Source organism: Manis javanica, chromosome 9, assembly GCF_040802235.1.
Source record: "Manis javanica isolate MJ-LG chromosome 9, MJ_LKY, whole genome shotgun sequence".
Lineage (NCBI taxonomy): Eukaryota > Metazoa > Chordata > Mammalia > Pholidota > Manidae > Manis > Manis javanica.
The window spans coordinates 55,814,888-55,828,390 of record NC_133164.1 but is presented as its reverse complement, the minus strand read 5'-3'; the positions used below and the strand labels follow the sequence as shown (position 1 = coordinate 55,828,390).

Genomic DNA, 13,503 nt, shown 5'->3' with positions numbered 1-13,503 from the left:
TAGGGGATAGGACTTCTTATCTTTTTGTGAGGGACATAATTCAATCCATTATCACAGGTCCAGAATTAGCAAGTGATCTAGTGACCAGCAGCCCTTCTGTGCATATAACCCCAACAGGGCTTGTACCCAAAAATTACTTAGAAAAATGAGTAAATGTTAAAATGGTTATGTTATGGTGGCAATATTGTGCATGACTTTTTTGAAGCTCTTTTTTTCTCATTTTTAAATCATATTCCCTTTATGTTGTATAATAAAAAAATAAATTTTATATCATTGATAATATAGAGGAAGTGATTGAGAGATGGACAAGAAGAAAGAATGAGGACTATTCCTGTCTGATATTCTTAATTTAATTTGATCAATAAAGTAAGAGTAAAGTATCCCAGAAGAGCCGAGGGAGTAATGAGGCCTTGGGTGGAAGGGAATAATCCCTAGGTTACTAGTGAATACTATGGGCTCATTTGAAAATGGATTACAACCAGTAAAAATTATCTTCATATAAGTGGAGCAAAATATTCTGATGTACCTATAATAAACTTATTTGAAAAATGTATAATATGAAACTGTTTATTCTAGTATTATAGTAACAAATGCATGTATATATGGGCAAGGATTTGAATGGAACAAGGGATAAAAGAGTAAAAGAATTGCAGGTGCATTTCCCCTTTTCTTCCTTGTAGAAATGTTTCTGTAGTTGAAACACCGCCTGCAGAATCTTCCTTGCACACATACTTGTTCAATTCCATGGCTTTTTCTGCTGCTGTAGAGCCCAAGAGAACACTCACAGTGTAGGCATCAAAAGTGTCAGGAGCTGGGGAAGTCTCTAAGGACAAATAACAAATTTGGTAAGCTAGATAGCAAGTCTGATGGGGGAAGGAGCTTTATCAAGCCAAAATTTGCCCACAGAAATGGGAGGATGCCAAGGGAATGGCTCCAGCTGTGCCACGAGGGAGTTCTGTATAATATATGGTATGTAGAACAATTGTAACTATGATTTTGAGGGGTCCCCTTCATACTTGTTGCTCATTTTCCCTCTTTTCTCCCTTCTAGGTATGCCATCTCTATGGCCCGGAAAATTGGAGCAAGAGTGTATGCCCTTCCGGAAGACCTGGTTGAAGTGAACCCCAAAATGGTCATGACGGTGTTTGCTTGCCTCATGGGGAAAGGAATGAAGAGAGTGTAAGGCCCAGTGGGGTGGGGCTGGAAGTGGCACACTCATTCCTGACTGCTCAGCACGGGATGCCTGCAGGAAGCGTGGGGACAATTTCAGGCCATTCCAAAGTTTCTATCTTGGTGACATTATACATGACTCCAAAAAGTGTATATTTGTTCAGCTAAGCAGCCTCGCCTGTACTTAACAAAAAGCGCTTCATCTTTTGCAAAAGACCTACTCTCTTACAAGTATTTTTTTATTGTTGAATATATTGCCTCTTTGAAAATCCAGAGATGAAATGAACTTTCCAGGCACCCTTCCTGCTTTTTCCATTAGTCAAGTATAGAGGCTTCAGTGATACTGATTTTAATATAAAATTTCAAACCAACCTAATTTGGCTATCTTCTTGTTCAAGGTGAGGACCAGGAGGTGAGGAATCATCAAACCAGTCCTCAAGCCCGTTTCTGGAAGCCAATATTTGATCTGTTACAAGCCTCTCTTCCTGTCCCTCTCCTCCCACATTCTATCTCCCTGTGATTTTGCTGTACCCTCTCACAGAACTATGCTTTCTGTATGGCCCTCTTTTGCTGCCTGTCATTATCTTTGGGACACTTAGCACATATCACAAATCAGTTAGGTTGCTGGGGTTCCCACAGTTTCCAGTAACCTACAAAAAGAAGTAAGACTCATCACCAGAGCCGTTCCTCAGAACTGAAGGTTTTTTAAGCTACTAGGAAGCCCTTTGTTTTTTACCCTAGGATTTGGACTCAGACCAAATCTAGTATCTTGAACACGGTGCCTTCCAATAGATCAACTCTTGGTGGAAGTTTAGATACAAGGAAGCTGTAATTGAACAGAATCCCACCAGGGGGCAGTGTGGGGCCATAACAGAGCATCTATCCTTTCCAGTGCTTCCTGTCCGTGTATTTAGCCCAGCTTGTCAGATCTAGTTACTGTGGTAGAGCAAAATATCTGCTGACTGGAAACGATCCGGCTCTGCTTTCATACGCTCTTAGACCTTAGCGTATCTGATTGCTGCCAGGCCATTATCAATGTTTACTTTTTTGGTACTGTAAAAGCTTTTTGCCACCCCCAAGCTCAAGGGAGCAATATGTGCCAATGATCAGTGCCCTTACCTTACCCCCTGCCACTCACAGTCACATTCACACATACCTAGCCAGGTGTCAAATTGGATAAGAACTGAATGAGTTGTTTTACAAAGACCTAATTTACTGAATATTTAAAGAATTCTGAAACAAAACCAGAACTGTGTGAATTTGAGCAGCCCTAATAGATTATACAATTTCCATAAAAATCTATGAAGGGCTAAAAAGCAACAGTGTTGTGAACCACTACACTCCCTCTATCATGGTGAAAGGGCTCAATAATAAAGCATCTTTGAAAGTGACCTGTATTGGTACTTAGCCATTTATCAAAGCAATTGAAATGCATCGCCCCAAATCTGTTCCTTGGCAGTGGGCTCAAGAAGCAAATATGTGGCTTCTTCTGGTCCATAACCTGTATTTCTGCCTCATCTGAATGCAAAGTGGTTGGTTCTTAGTCTGAACTTAAGGTAACCTCAGATGATTCCCCCGTATCTGCCTCCAGGAAGAAGAATGTTACTGCCATAATGGAAAATAAAGATAAAAGAATACTCAAGATCTCTCTAAATAAAATGTTCCCTATACTAGGTGTGTATCTCAATATTTTCTTTTGAAGGTGTCGTAAGAGTGTATTATCACTTATTCATTCTCTCATTCAGCCAACATGCATGCACTGAGTGCCTAATAAGTGCTAGGCACTGTGTAAGTTGGGCAACATGCCTATAAATGAGACAAGCATTGTTCTCAGCTGATCAGACGTGACAAAGGTTAAACTGACAGGTGTGCTAAGTGGTAAATAAGGGCAGGGTGAGACTGGTGCTTATCACACAGGGAAACGTCTAAGAAGAACTATTTCAGCTGCAAACTGAAGGATAAATTGGAGTTAGACACAGGGCGGGCAGGGGGCAGTGGGAATTAGAGTTAAGATACAAATTCTCAGAAACACACTGAACCCAGTCGTGAACAAAAGCCAGATTTGGGGATCAGTGGAAGATGGTTTCTAGAATGATTTGAGAAGGAATCTTTTGGCTGGCAGTGCTGGGTTTCCACTAGCCTGGCTGGGTCTCCCATTGGTGGGAGAAGGGAAAAGTTAAAGAATTCGGCTGCTGCCAGCTCCCTCGAATGGGCTGCTGAGCCAGAGAAGCATCTACGTGGCATGGCCACACCCTGACCTGCAGAGGGCGGCACAACCACGCAGCTGCTAGGAAGCTGGGCTTTTGTGCTGCCCCCGTGTGTCTGGCTCCACCAGCAGGTTCTTTCGGGAGGTGGCTCTTTCCTGGCCAGGCACTTCAGCTTCTGCACTTAGCTGACAGCTGCCTTCTCTACACATCGAGAGGCTGCAAATACGAAGTGCTTCTTGTACAAGGCCGCACTGATGATGATCTGGGCAGAGTTAAGTGTTCTCAAGGAAAGAAAACTAAAGACTGTCTTTGGGAAGGCTAAAGGAATACACCGATCTAAGCAAGATCATTTTTCTAAATTTAATTTCATTGTTTTAGATTTTAAATAGTACAAGTATGGCATCAGAAATTAAAATCAAGCTAAGGGCTACAGTGGAAAGTGGGCACCTTCCTACCACTGTGCCCCGTGGTTTGCTTTGAAGTTGGCACATTACAGCTCATTGGAGCCAATTCGATGAGCCCACTGTGAACCACTGTCCAGTTTAAAATTGGCTATGATGGAGGTTTTATACCAAAGCTATGATAAAACTCTACAAATAGGGTGTCTTTTATCCCCAGAGAGCTGATTTATCAACCCACTACTCCCTCTGTTCCAGTCTCAGAGGCCCCTACCTGGTCTGCAGATACTGTTACCAATTTCTTTTGTGTCCTTCTGGAAATACTCTGTGTGCGTGTTAGACACACACACCTTTTCAATTACAAATAGCATCCCATACAAATCATTCTGTATCTCACTTTTTTCACTTACCACTGTATCTTAGATATTCCACATTTGTACATCAGATATATAGTATTCTATTATATGAGTGTGCCGAACTGTATTTAACCAGTGGCCAATAAATGTATATCTAGATTGTTGTAATAATTTGCCACAGATAATAAGGCCACAATGAATAATATGCCCACTTCTTTTGCAAAGATTGTTAATTTTAATTCAACAGGAACTTAACAATTTTCTGCTCTAGAAAAGGTATTGAACATTAGATAGTTAAACATAGATCTTAAGTTTCTTCAAATTATTTGGCAGAACAGTCCCTTGAGCCCATCCTACCTTCCCATTTTATTTTCTAAAGAAGCATGTTAATCCAGCAAAAACAAAATGAGGACACACATACCCACCCACACACACACAATGTGACAAAAAGCAGAATGTGAAAAAATGCTACACTAAATTTGTAGATAAAGTATGGAGCTCAGGAAAATTAATTCTGAAGGATTAACAAAAATTTGCAGAAGAGCTGAGCTCCAATGAATGAGAAGTGGGCAGAAACCATGCTTTACACATTCTGAGAACACATTGCAGAGCCAAGCCTCTCTCTAGATTTTTAATGAGAGTTCAGTAACTTTTTAAAAATGGATTTGTATTAAACAAGTGTCTCCTGGCTGAGAGACATGCCAAACAGAGAAGTCATTGTGAAAAAAGGAGTAAATAGACTTACCCGCAGCATTTCTAGAATGAACTAGATTTGTTTGTCTGGAAATTTCAACATTAGAGCCTGTCTGATGCAATGAATTGGACTAGATGAACTTTTAAAGTCTTAGTCAACCTTGTGATCTTTATCCACTTGCGCACACAGACATACACATGTGCATGCGATCTAGTCTGCCTTTGAGAGCACAATTGTGGTCTCAGTTGTGAAAATTGTGTAAACTCAGCTCACCTTACCGCAGCACACCTCAGACTGATAATTCATGAAAGACATTCCATGAGCTCCCAGTGTGCTCCCTGAACGGCTCCTCAGCCCACCCTCTGTGCAGTCCCTGTACCCGCTGTCATATGGCAGCTGCTGAGATGTCACCGATCTTTGTTGTCTGCACACCCCAGTGGACCGGTATGCTTGGGTTAAGTGCTGGCAGTGCTCTCTAAGTGAACTTTTTTGCTCAGCATGTCCCTGGCAGCCTTGTGATCTGGAAAGCAAAGCTGATGCTTACAGCAAGTTAGCAGCACTGGCTGATCCTCTTGTGAAATCTAGTCACTTTGACAGTTTCCTAATAAAATTCCAGTAATTAAACTCTCAGCTGCCAAAGACTGCTCTTTCTTCAGTGTTCTCCTCCACATTTCTGAGAGTTTACCATTGAGTCTGTGCATGGGTGACCAAAAAAAATGTAAAGAAATTGTGTAACTGTTTTCTCATGTCTAAGGTCTACAAGTATTTAATGACCCACGTTATGTCAGGCACAAAAACACAGGTAGTTCAGGCAATACCTACTATCTCACCTTTAACAACTCAGGGTCAAGTCCGCAAAATATCTAATTTTTATGTTATCTGGCATGTCAAAATTGGGATGTTCCATTTAAAAAGTGATTTGGATAATAGACAACTTTCATATCATATATTATTGGAATAGCAACTTTCAGAGGATTACAATGCATGAAAAACTTAATTCTGATGTTATTGTAACAAAAAACCTGCCAACTCAGTAGGCATTTCTGGACTTGGCTATCTACACCACAAGCCCAAAGACGAGTCCCAAGTACTTAAATCTGCTTGCTCCAAGGGTAGTGCTCAGGCCAGTAGCACCCAGAAGCTGGTTAGAAATGCCGTCTCAGCCCCCACCCCAGGCCGCCTGAATCAGAATCTGCATTTTAATAAGACCCCCAGTTATTTTGTGTGTACATTAAAGTCTGAGAAATACTGGTTTGAAAGCACGGAAGTCTCCTAAGAGCTCATAGTTGGTAGGTGTTAATGCAACCAGCCTTAAATTAAATTACACTTTCCTAATTGCAGTGGATTTCAGAGATTAAAATTACTTTCCACTACTGTTTTCCCATCATTAGTGCTCTTGTGAGGTGACCACTGTGGCTCTGCCTGCCTGCATTGGGTGCATCCTGCAGCACCAAGCCTTGCCCCTTGCTGTCCCTGTCCCCCTTAGTCCCTCTCTTCCCTGTAGCACCCACTCCCAGTCACGGCCCCAAGAGCTGCTTCTTCCTGGTCCTGCCAGGTACATTGAAGCTGTGTCTCAGCACAGCCTTCTCTCCCTGGCCTCCGGGGCCACCATTCAATGTGTCTGCAATGGTGCCTCATCCCTTGTCCCCCCCTCCTGCTCCTTCACTACCTACATCAGACCCACTGGCTCATTCCCCAGTCTCCGGAGCAATCTCCCGATGACTTCTGGAGACAGTAAGCAACTTAATAAACCAAACTGTCCCAAGGGGAGAGGACCACAGTCCTCCAGTGTCTACTCTTCTTCCCCAAAACATTCACTCTGCAAAATGACGTTCTGGGGATATACCTTCATCAATGTTATCTTAATCAATTTTCTACAGGCAAAGATAAAGAGGAAAAAGTCCTCCAAGTGAGGAATTACAATGTGCAAAGGTCTGGAGAATGGAAGGAGCTTATCTTTGACAAACTGAAAGATCAGTGTGACTGACAGAGAGCAAGAACTGCCATCCCATGAGAGACAGGTGGACTGTGAAGGGTTTAGGAGGGATTCTCAGACTTTACGGAGCTTAAAAATCACCTGGAGAGTTTGTTAAAACACAACTTTCTCAGATCCCACCTCGAGATTCGGTGCCTATAGAGCTAGTGGACCCAAGAGTATGCAATTTCCACAATAACCCGAGGAGATACATGACCCACAGAACACACTTGGAGAAGCACTGGTCCAGAGCAGTTGTTCTCAGCCCTGGCTGCACATTAGAATCATCTCAGGAGGTTTAAAAACTGCAGCTCTGTGTACCTTTATCTCCGAGGTTCTGATATAACTGATCTGATGTGCAGCCTGGGCAGTTGGGTATTTAAAAGATCCCCAAATGACTCAAATATGCAGTCAAGTTTAAGAACCTCAGATCTGTAGCCAGGGGTATTCTTCATAGACTCTTATAAAGGATAGGGACCAATAAAGGGAGTGATTATTCAGGATGAGAGAACAATGGGCTGGAAATTTCCAAAAACAAACTTTGCTTTCCTCACAATTTAACCACCAAGCCAACAAACATATGCCTGTTTGGGGGCCAAGGAATCCTCTTGGTGCCACAAGTACCAGGCTTCATCTTGCTAGCCGGAGAAAGGGGACCAGAATGTGCGACGGAGTTCTCTGCTTTCAAACCTCAAATCCCCTTTCCCGTGGCTTCTGAGATGATGTCACCTGTTCCAGAGAGGAAAACACAGGCCAGATGCACCAAGCCTCTCTGTAAATTATACAACTGCTTCACTCCCCATGAATAAACATGAGAGAGAATGTATGGAGGGAAAAAACATTTATCAATTATGTGTCTTTGAAACCTCCCAAGATTATGCAGCTTTAATGGCTGAATGGTTTTGAAAGGAAAACTTGTAAATTGAGCTGCTCCTGAACTCATAATAAAAAGCCATGAAATTAATTGACTCTCTCAGCGCTTACCTAAAAGTGAGCCCGAGCTGCATACCGAGTGAGGCCCGCCAAGACCACAGCGCCATTGGCCTTTACCCTCAGGCTGCTCCCATTAGACAGAAAGGCAAAACCGACCGCTCCTCACAGGGCGGGTCATCACACGCAGTCTTGATAAAGGCAGACGGTTAGGGCTTTTGAAGAAACACTTGCCGTATTATTTTTGCCACCTAATATTCCAGATTGTTTGGAGAAAAAATGTACAAATTATCTGGGCCCCCCAAGGGGCATGATTCAGTCAGATAGATGCCCCAGGACTAGATTGCCTTCCGAGTGGGGGCTCATCCTCGACTCTCAGGAGCAGGGGAGGGAGAGGGCGAGCTGGCCCAGGGTCCCGGTGAGCCGGCTAGGGCTCCGGGCGGGGGGCGGGCGGCTCCTGCCGACTGCCTTCCTGCGGGATCCTTCCCATAGGAGTGGGACGCACTGAGCACCTGTTTCTGCCAGGTACTGTCAAATCCGCCAGAATTCTCACACAGCCCTCTGAGGCAGGCCATTATTAACCTAATTTTTTAGAGGAGGAAACCGCACCTCTGAAAGGATAAGAGATTTGCCTGTGAGCTGTGGGTGGCGTCCACTTGGTAACTTTTGTGTTCTTTACAAAGAGATGCCAAGATCATCTCAAAGAGAAATAAAGAGTGAGGAAAGAAACTTGTCTCCATTTTTCTTCCTTTCTTTTTCTTTCTTTCTTTCTTTCTTTCTTTCTTTCTTTCTTTCTTTCTTTCTTTCTTTCTTTCTTTCTTTCTTTCTTTCTTTCTTTCTTTCTTTTTCTTTCTTTCTCTTTCTTTCTTTCTTTCTTTCTTTCTTTGTTTCTTTCTTTTTTTCTTTCTTTCTTTTTTCATTTCTTTCTTTCTTTCTTTCTTCATTTCTTTCTTTCTTTCTTTCTTTCTTTCTTTCTTTCTTTCTTTCTTTCTTTCTTTCTTTCTTTAGTTCTTTCTTTCTTTCTTTCTTTCTTTTTTTTTTTTTTTCTTTCTTTTTTTCTTTCTTTCTTTCTTTCCTTTCTTTCTTTCTTTCTTTCTTTCCTATAAAAACCCAAACAACTTTTGAGTATCAGGTTTGAGGAATTTGGGGTGCATACAATTGTGTAACTACCAAAATAATCAAAATAAATTATTTTCCATAGGATCTTTCCACCACTCCAAAAAATTCTCCCGTACTTTGAGGGTTAACCCCTCCCTCCCCAGCTCTAGCCCTGGCAACAGCTGAACAGAGTGTTTTCTGTCTCTGTACTTTTACCTTTTATCGCATGTCAAATAGATGTCATCATGCAATATAAATCTTGCAGTATCTGGCCAGTTGTCACGATGTCTGCGCATGATCAGTAGTCTGCTCCTTCATATTGCTGAGGGGTATTTCACTGTATGGATGCCCCACAATTTGTTTATCCACTCCCCAATTGATGGTCATTTGGATTATTTCAAGTTTTATTTAAATTTTAACTATTTTTCTGAATAAGGCTGTTATAAATATTCAACTTTTAAACATTCAGCTGCTATGACCATTCAGGTCTTCATTAGGAAAATGTTTTCCTTTCCCTTGGGTAGATACCTAGGAACTGAATTTCTGAGACGTATGTTAGGTACATGTTTGACTTTATAAGAAATGCCTAAACTGCTTTTTCAAAGTGGCGGTACCATCTTACATTCCCACAAGCTAGGTATGAGAGTTCAAGTTGCTCCACATCCTCACCATTACTTTTATTTGTCCTTTTTTCCTTTCTTTTTTTTCATTTTATCATTCCAAGGGTGGGTAGTGGCTTATCATTGTGGCTTTAATTTGCATTTCCCCAATAACTAATGACATTTAGTATGTGATTACTGGCCATTTGTATATTTGGTTAAGTGTCTGTATAATCAATCTTCTGATCATTTTAAATGGTTTTTTGTCTTCTTTTTTTACTATAAGTATTCTTTATATATGTTGCAACAAGTCCCATACCTGATAAGTGTTTTACAAATATTTTCTTCCTGCTCATGGCTTGTCTTCTCATTTTCTTAACAGTGTCTTTTGAAGAGCAAGTGCTTTTAATTTTGATGAAGTCCAATCTTTCAAATTTTTCTCTATGATTTGTACTGTTTGTGTCCTTTCTAAAAAATCTTGGTCTGACCCAAGTTCTTTGGGTTCAGCCATAGGAAGCCCCAGGAGGAGAAAGAAGGAAAGGAAGAAAATGAGATGAAGATATTTTATTCTTCCAGCTCCCTTCCTGCAGGATTAGCAAAAATTAGCCAGGTCTCTCAATGACAACTCTCAGGTCCTGTTGGGCAGCCCTCTCCATAGAGCTCTGTCTGTCTGCATGTTCTTATCCTTACAGTGCCTTGCTGTTACTAGTGTTGGTATACTGAACAATCCCTCGTAATGCCTCTATAACCTGCCCACATCAGTGTAAACATAAATTTATTAAACTTCCCACAAATGAACTAAATTGAATAACCATCATACAATATTTACCAGGGAATCTTCTCAGATTCACCTAAACATTCAGACTCACAAAACCTCAGCCTCATTCAGCCCTTGTTTATGCAGAAATGTAAGATAGTCAGCAAAGTTTGAAAGCAAAGTAATGTCAGGATTTCCTGTTCCACTTAAATAGTTCCTGGAGCATCAGTGCAATTGTTTGTACAGCATCCCAGAACTCCCACATATCATCTCAGGTGTGAGGGTATGCATTTCACGTCAAGCAGGGGTAAGAATCATCCTGGCTTAGCAGTCCCAGCCCCCACAGTAGCCAATCTTTTATAATTACTCCACAAGCAGAGAATCCAGGGCCCCTATAGAGACATTCTCAGTTACAAAAGTCACCACATTCAAGGAAGCCTAAGACCATGCTGTCTCAATCAGTCATTTACAATGCTTCCCAGTCCAGTACAATTTACCCAGCAGGGATTATTTCTACCATAAGCAATGTTGCCTAGGAACATAGTTGACATTTTATTTTTATCAAGTTCTCAAGGGAACAGAGTGAGAGAGATAAACAAACATCAAATTTTCATGCAGAGAGGGACATCTGTTCCCCCCTGGCACACAGCCTATATATTCTGTATGTGTCCTTTTGTCTGTTTAAGCTGTCATAGACAAATGGCAGTATGCTAAGGTATTGTCTATGTTTTTGTTTACTTGTCCTTGTATTTCTATCACATTTTGCTTTACATTTTAATGTTTTCTTTCAGTTCATAAAATTTAATGCCTGTTGCATATTAATTATACCTGTTATCAATCCCTATTGATCTTTGTCCAGTTTAATGTTTTTGCTTTGATTGAACTTGCTCTGTCTGATTTCAACACTGCCACTTTCTTTTTAATTAAAAGACTTGTGTGGGGCAGTTTGAGGCTTTAGAAAAATTGGTCAGAAAATAGAGTTCTCATATACCACACAGTTACCCTTATTATTTACATCTTGTATTAGTGTGGTACAATTTGTTACAATTGATATATCAATATTGATTTATTATTATTAACTGAAGTCCATAGTTTCTTTAAATCAGAGTTCATTTTTTGTGTCATACATTGTATGGTTTTAACAAATATGTAATGACGTGTCCATCATTACAGTATATATAGATTAGTTTCACTGCCCTAAAAATCCTTTCTATTTCACCTATGCATCCCTCCCCCCACCCCCAAGACCTTGGAAACCACCCATCTTTTCACTGTTTCCATAGTTCTGCCCTCTCTGGAGCGTCACATGGCTGGAATCATACAGCCATACGGCCTTTTCAGATTGCCTTCATGCACTTACCAACATGCCTTTAAGTTTCTTCTATGTCTCTGTGGCTTGATAGTTCATAATTTTTTATTGCTCCACACTAGCTTTTGTTTCTGTTTTGTTGATGTCTCTTTCTATATATTTTTCATTTTTAATTTTTGTAGATCATTCTACTTTAGGTGCATAATTTTTAAAAATCATAGAGGGGCTGGTTGTGCCTGGGGAGAGGCAAGAGAGCTGGGGGAGCCCTGGAGTACCAGGCCTGATAACAGGGGCAGAGGCAGAGAACCAAGACAAACCCTGAGGCAATCAGACCCAATTCCTGCTAAAGAAAAGGATTTGATCTTGCCCTGAAGTAATTTACAGTCTGTGGTAAATGAAAATAGCAGCAAAGCCCAACCCAGCTCAGTGGCGGCCTGGATTGACTCAGTCCTTCACACCGGTGGCCTGACGGAAGATGTGTGACCTACTCTGAGCATAAATGCTACTTACTTTAGGCTATGCTATCATTTTATACATAATAACTGGCATTCAATAAAAAATTACAAGCAAGTAAGAAAACATGAAAATGGGACCTAACTTCAAGAGAAGATATGGCTGAAAGAACCAGATGCAGAAATTGCCCATGATAACATGCATGAACAGATGGGGTAATGTAGCAGTGAGAAGAAAACGCAAAAAAATCCAGATACAAGTGTCAGACATGAAAAATATGATATAGAAATGAAGACTTCTTTTTGATGGACTTATCAGCAAACTGCAATAGCAGAGAAACAAAAAAGTGAACTTGAAGCCAGAGCAATGGAAAATATCTAAACTGAAGCACAAAGAGAAAAAAGAGTTAAGAAATAAAATGCAGAACTCTTTTAGTTATTATTGCTTTTAGGAAAGAAAACCACTGCAAGCTTAATGGTGTAGATTTACACTTACATACTCAATTGATTTTTCACAAAGATGACAAAGCAATTCCATGGAGAAAGGAAAGTCTTTTCAACAAATGGTGCTGGAAAAACTGGATGTCCATAAATAAAATTAAAGAACCTCAATCCCTTCTCATACCATACACAAAAGTTAATTTGAGATGGGTCATAAACCTAAAAGTAAAAGCCAAGACTATAAAGCTTCAAGAAGAATATTTTCATGACCTTAAATTAGTCAAAAATTTCTTAGACAAGAAACAGAAAGTACAAACCATTGCAGAAAAATTGATAGATTAGACTTAGTAAAATTAAAATTTATATTCCTCAAAAGACACCAATATAAGTGGCTGACCTGCTAAGTGGCAGAAACATTCATAAAACATATCTGACAAAGGAGTTGTATTTAGAATATACAAAGAACTCCCACAAATTATAATAAAAAGACAACAACTGTACTTTTCAACAAAGAAGACTTGTTAACAGATACTTTCCAGAAGATATATTCATAATACTTCTAGCTGACATATGACTGATATCCAGAATACATAAATAACTCGTACTATTTGATAATAAGACAGTCTGATTAGAAATCAACCATTTGAATGAGTGTGCACACACACACACACACACTTAGAAAATAAGCACAGAAAACGTTCTCAACATAGTCAACATGGAAATGGAAATGACACCAAAATTAAATTCCACAACAAAGTTATAAATACAGCTGAAATGAAAAATATTGTATCAGATAACAAGAATGTGATCAACTAAAACTCTAATACAGTGGTGGGAGTATAAAACAGTACATCCACTTTAGAAACAGACTTAACAGTTGCTTACAAAACTAAATATTCCTATTACCTAGTAATTCCAGTCATAGATATTTACTCAAGAGAAAAGAAAACATGTGTCCACCAAAAAAAGCCTTGTAGAAATATACTCACAGCATCTCTGTTTAGAATAGCCCCAAACTGAAAACATCCCATATAACCACTCATAGGAGAATGGAGAAACAAAGTATTATATTACCCAGCAATAAAAAAAAATGAATTGCTGACACACACAGCATGAG

The 13,503-nt window shown here is 40.2% G+C and overlaps 1 protein-coding gene across 6 annotated transcripts in view; it reads left to right on the top strand.

Moving 5' to 3' along the window:
- The window catches only part of LCP1 (lymphocyte cytosolic protein 1), a 78,440-nt gene extending 75,597 nt beyond the window's left edge, over positions 1–2,843 (top strand). For 5 of the 6 annotated variants that reach the window (XM_017677013.3, XM_037002009.2, XM_073212629.1 and 2 more), the window contains one exon: positions 1,051–2,843. In XM_017677013.3, the coding sequence (XP_017532502.1) occupies positions 1,051–1,183 (133 nt within the window). In that variant the 3' untranslated portion in view covers positions 1,184–2,843. The remainder of the gene's footprint in view (positions 1–1,050) is intronic. The other variant, XM_017677023.3, reaches the window with a different exon arrangement.
- Positions 2,844–13,503: the final 10,660 nt, after the last annotated feature.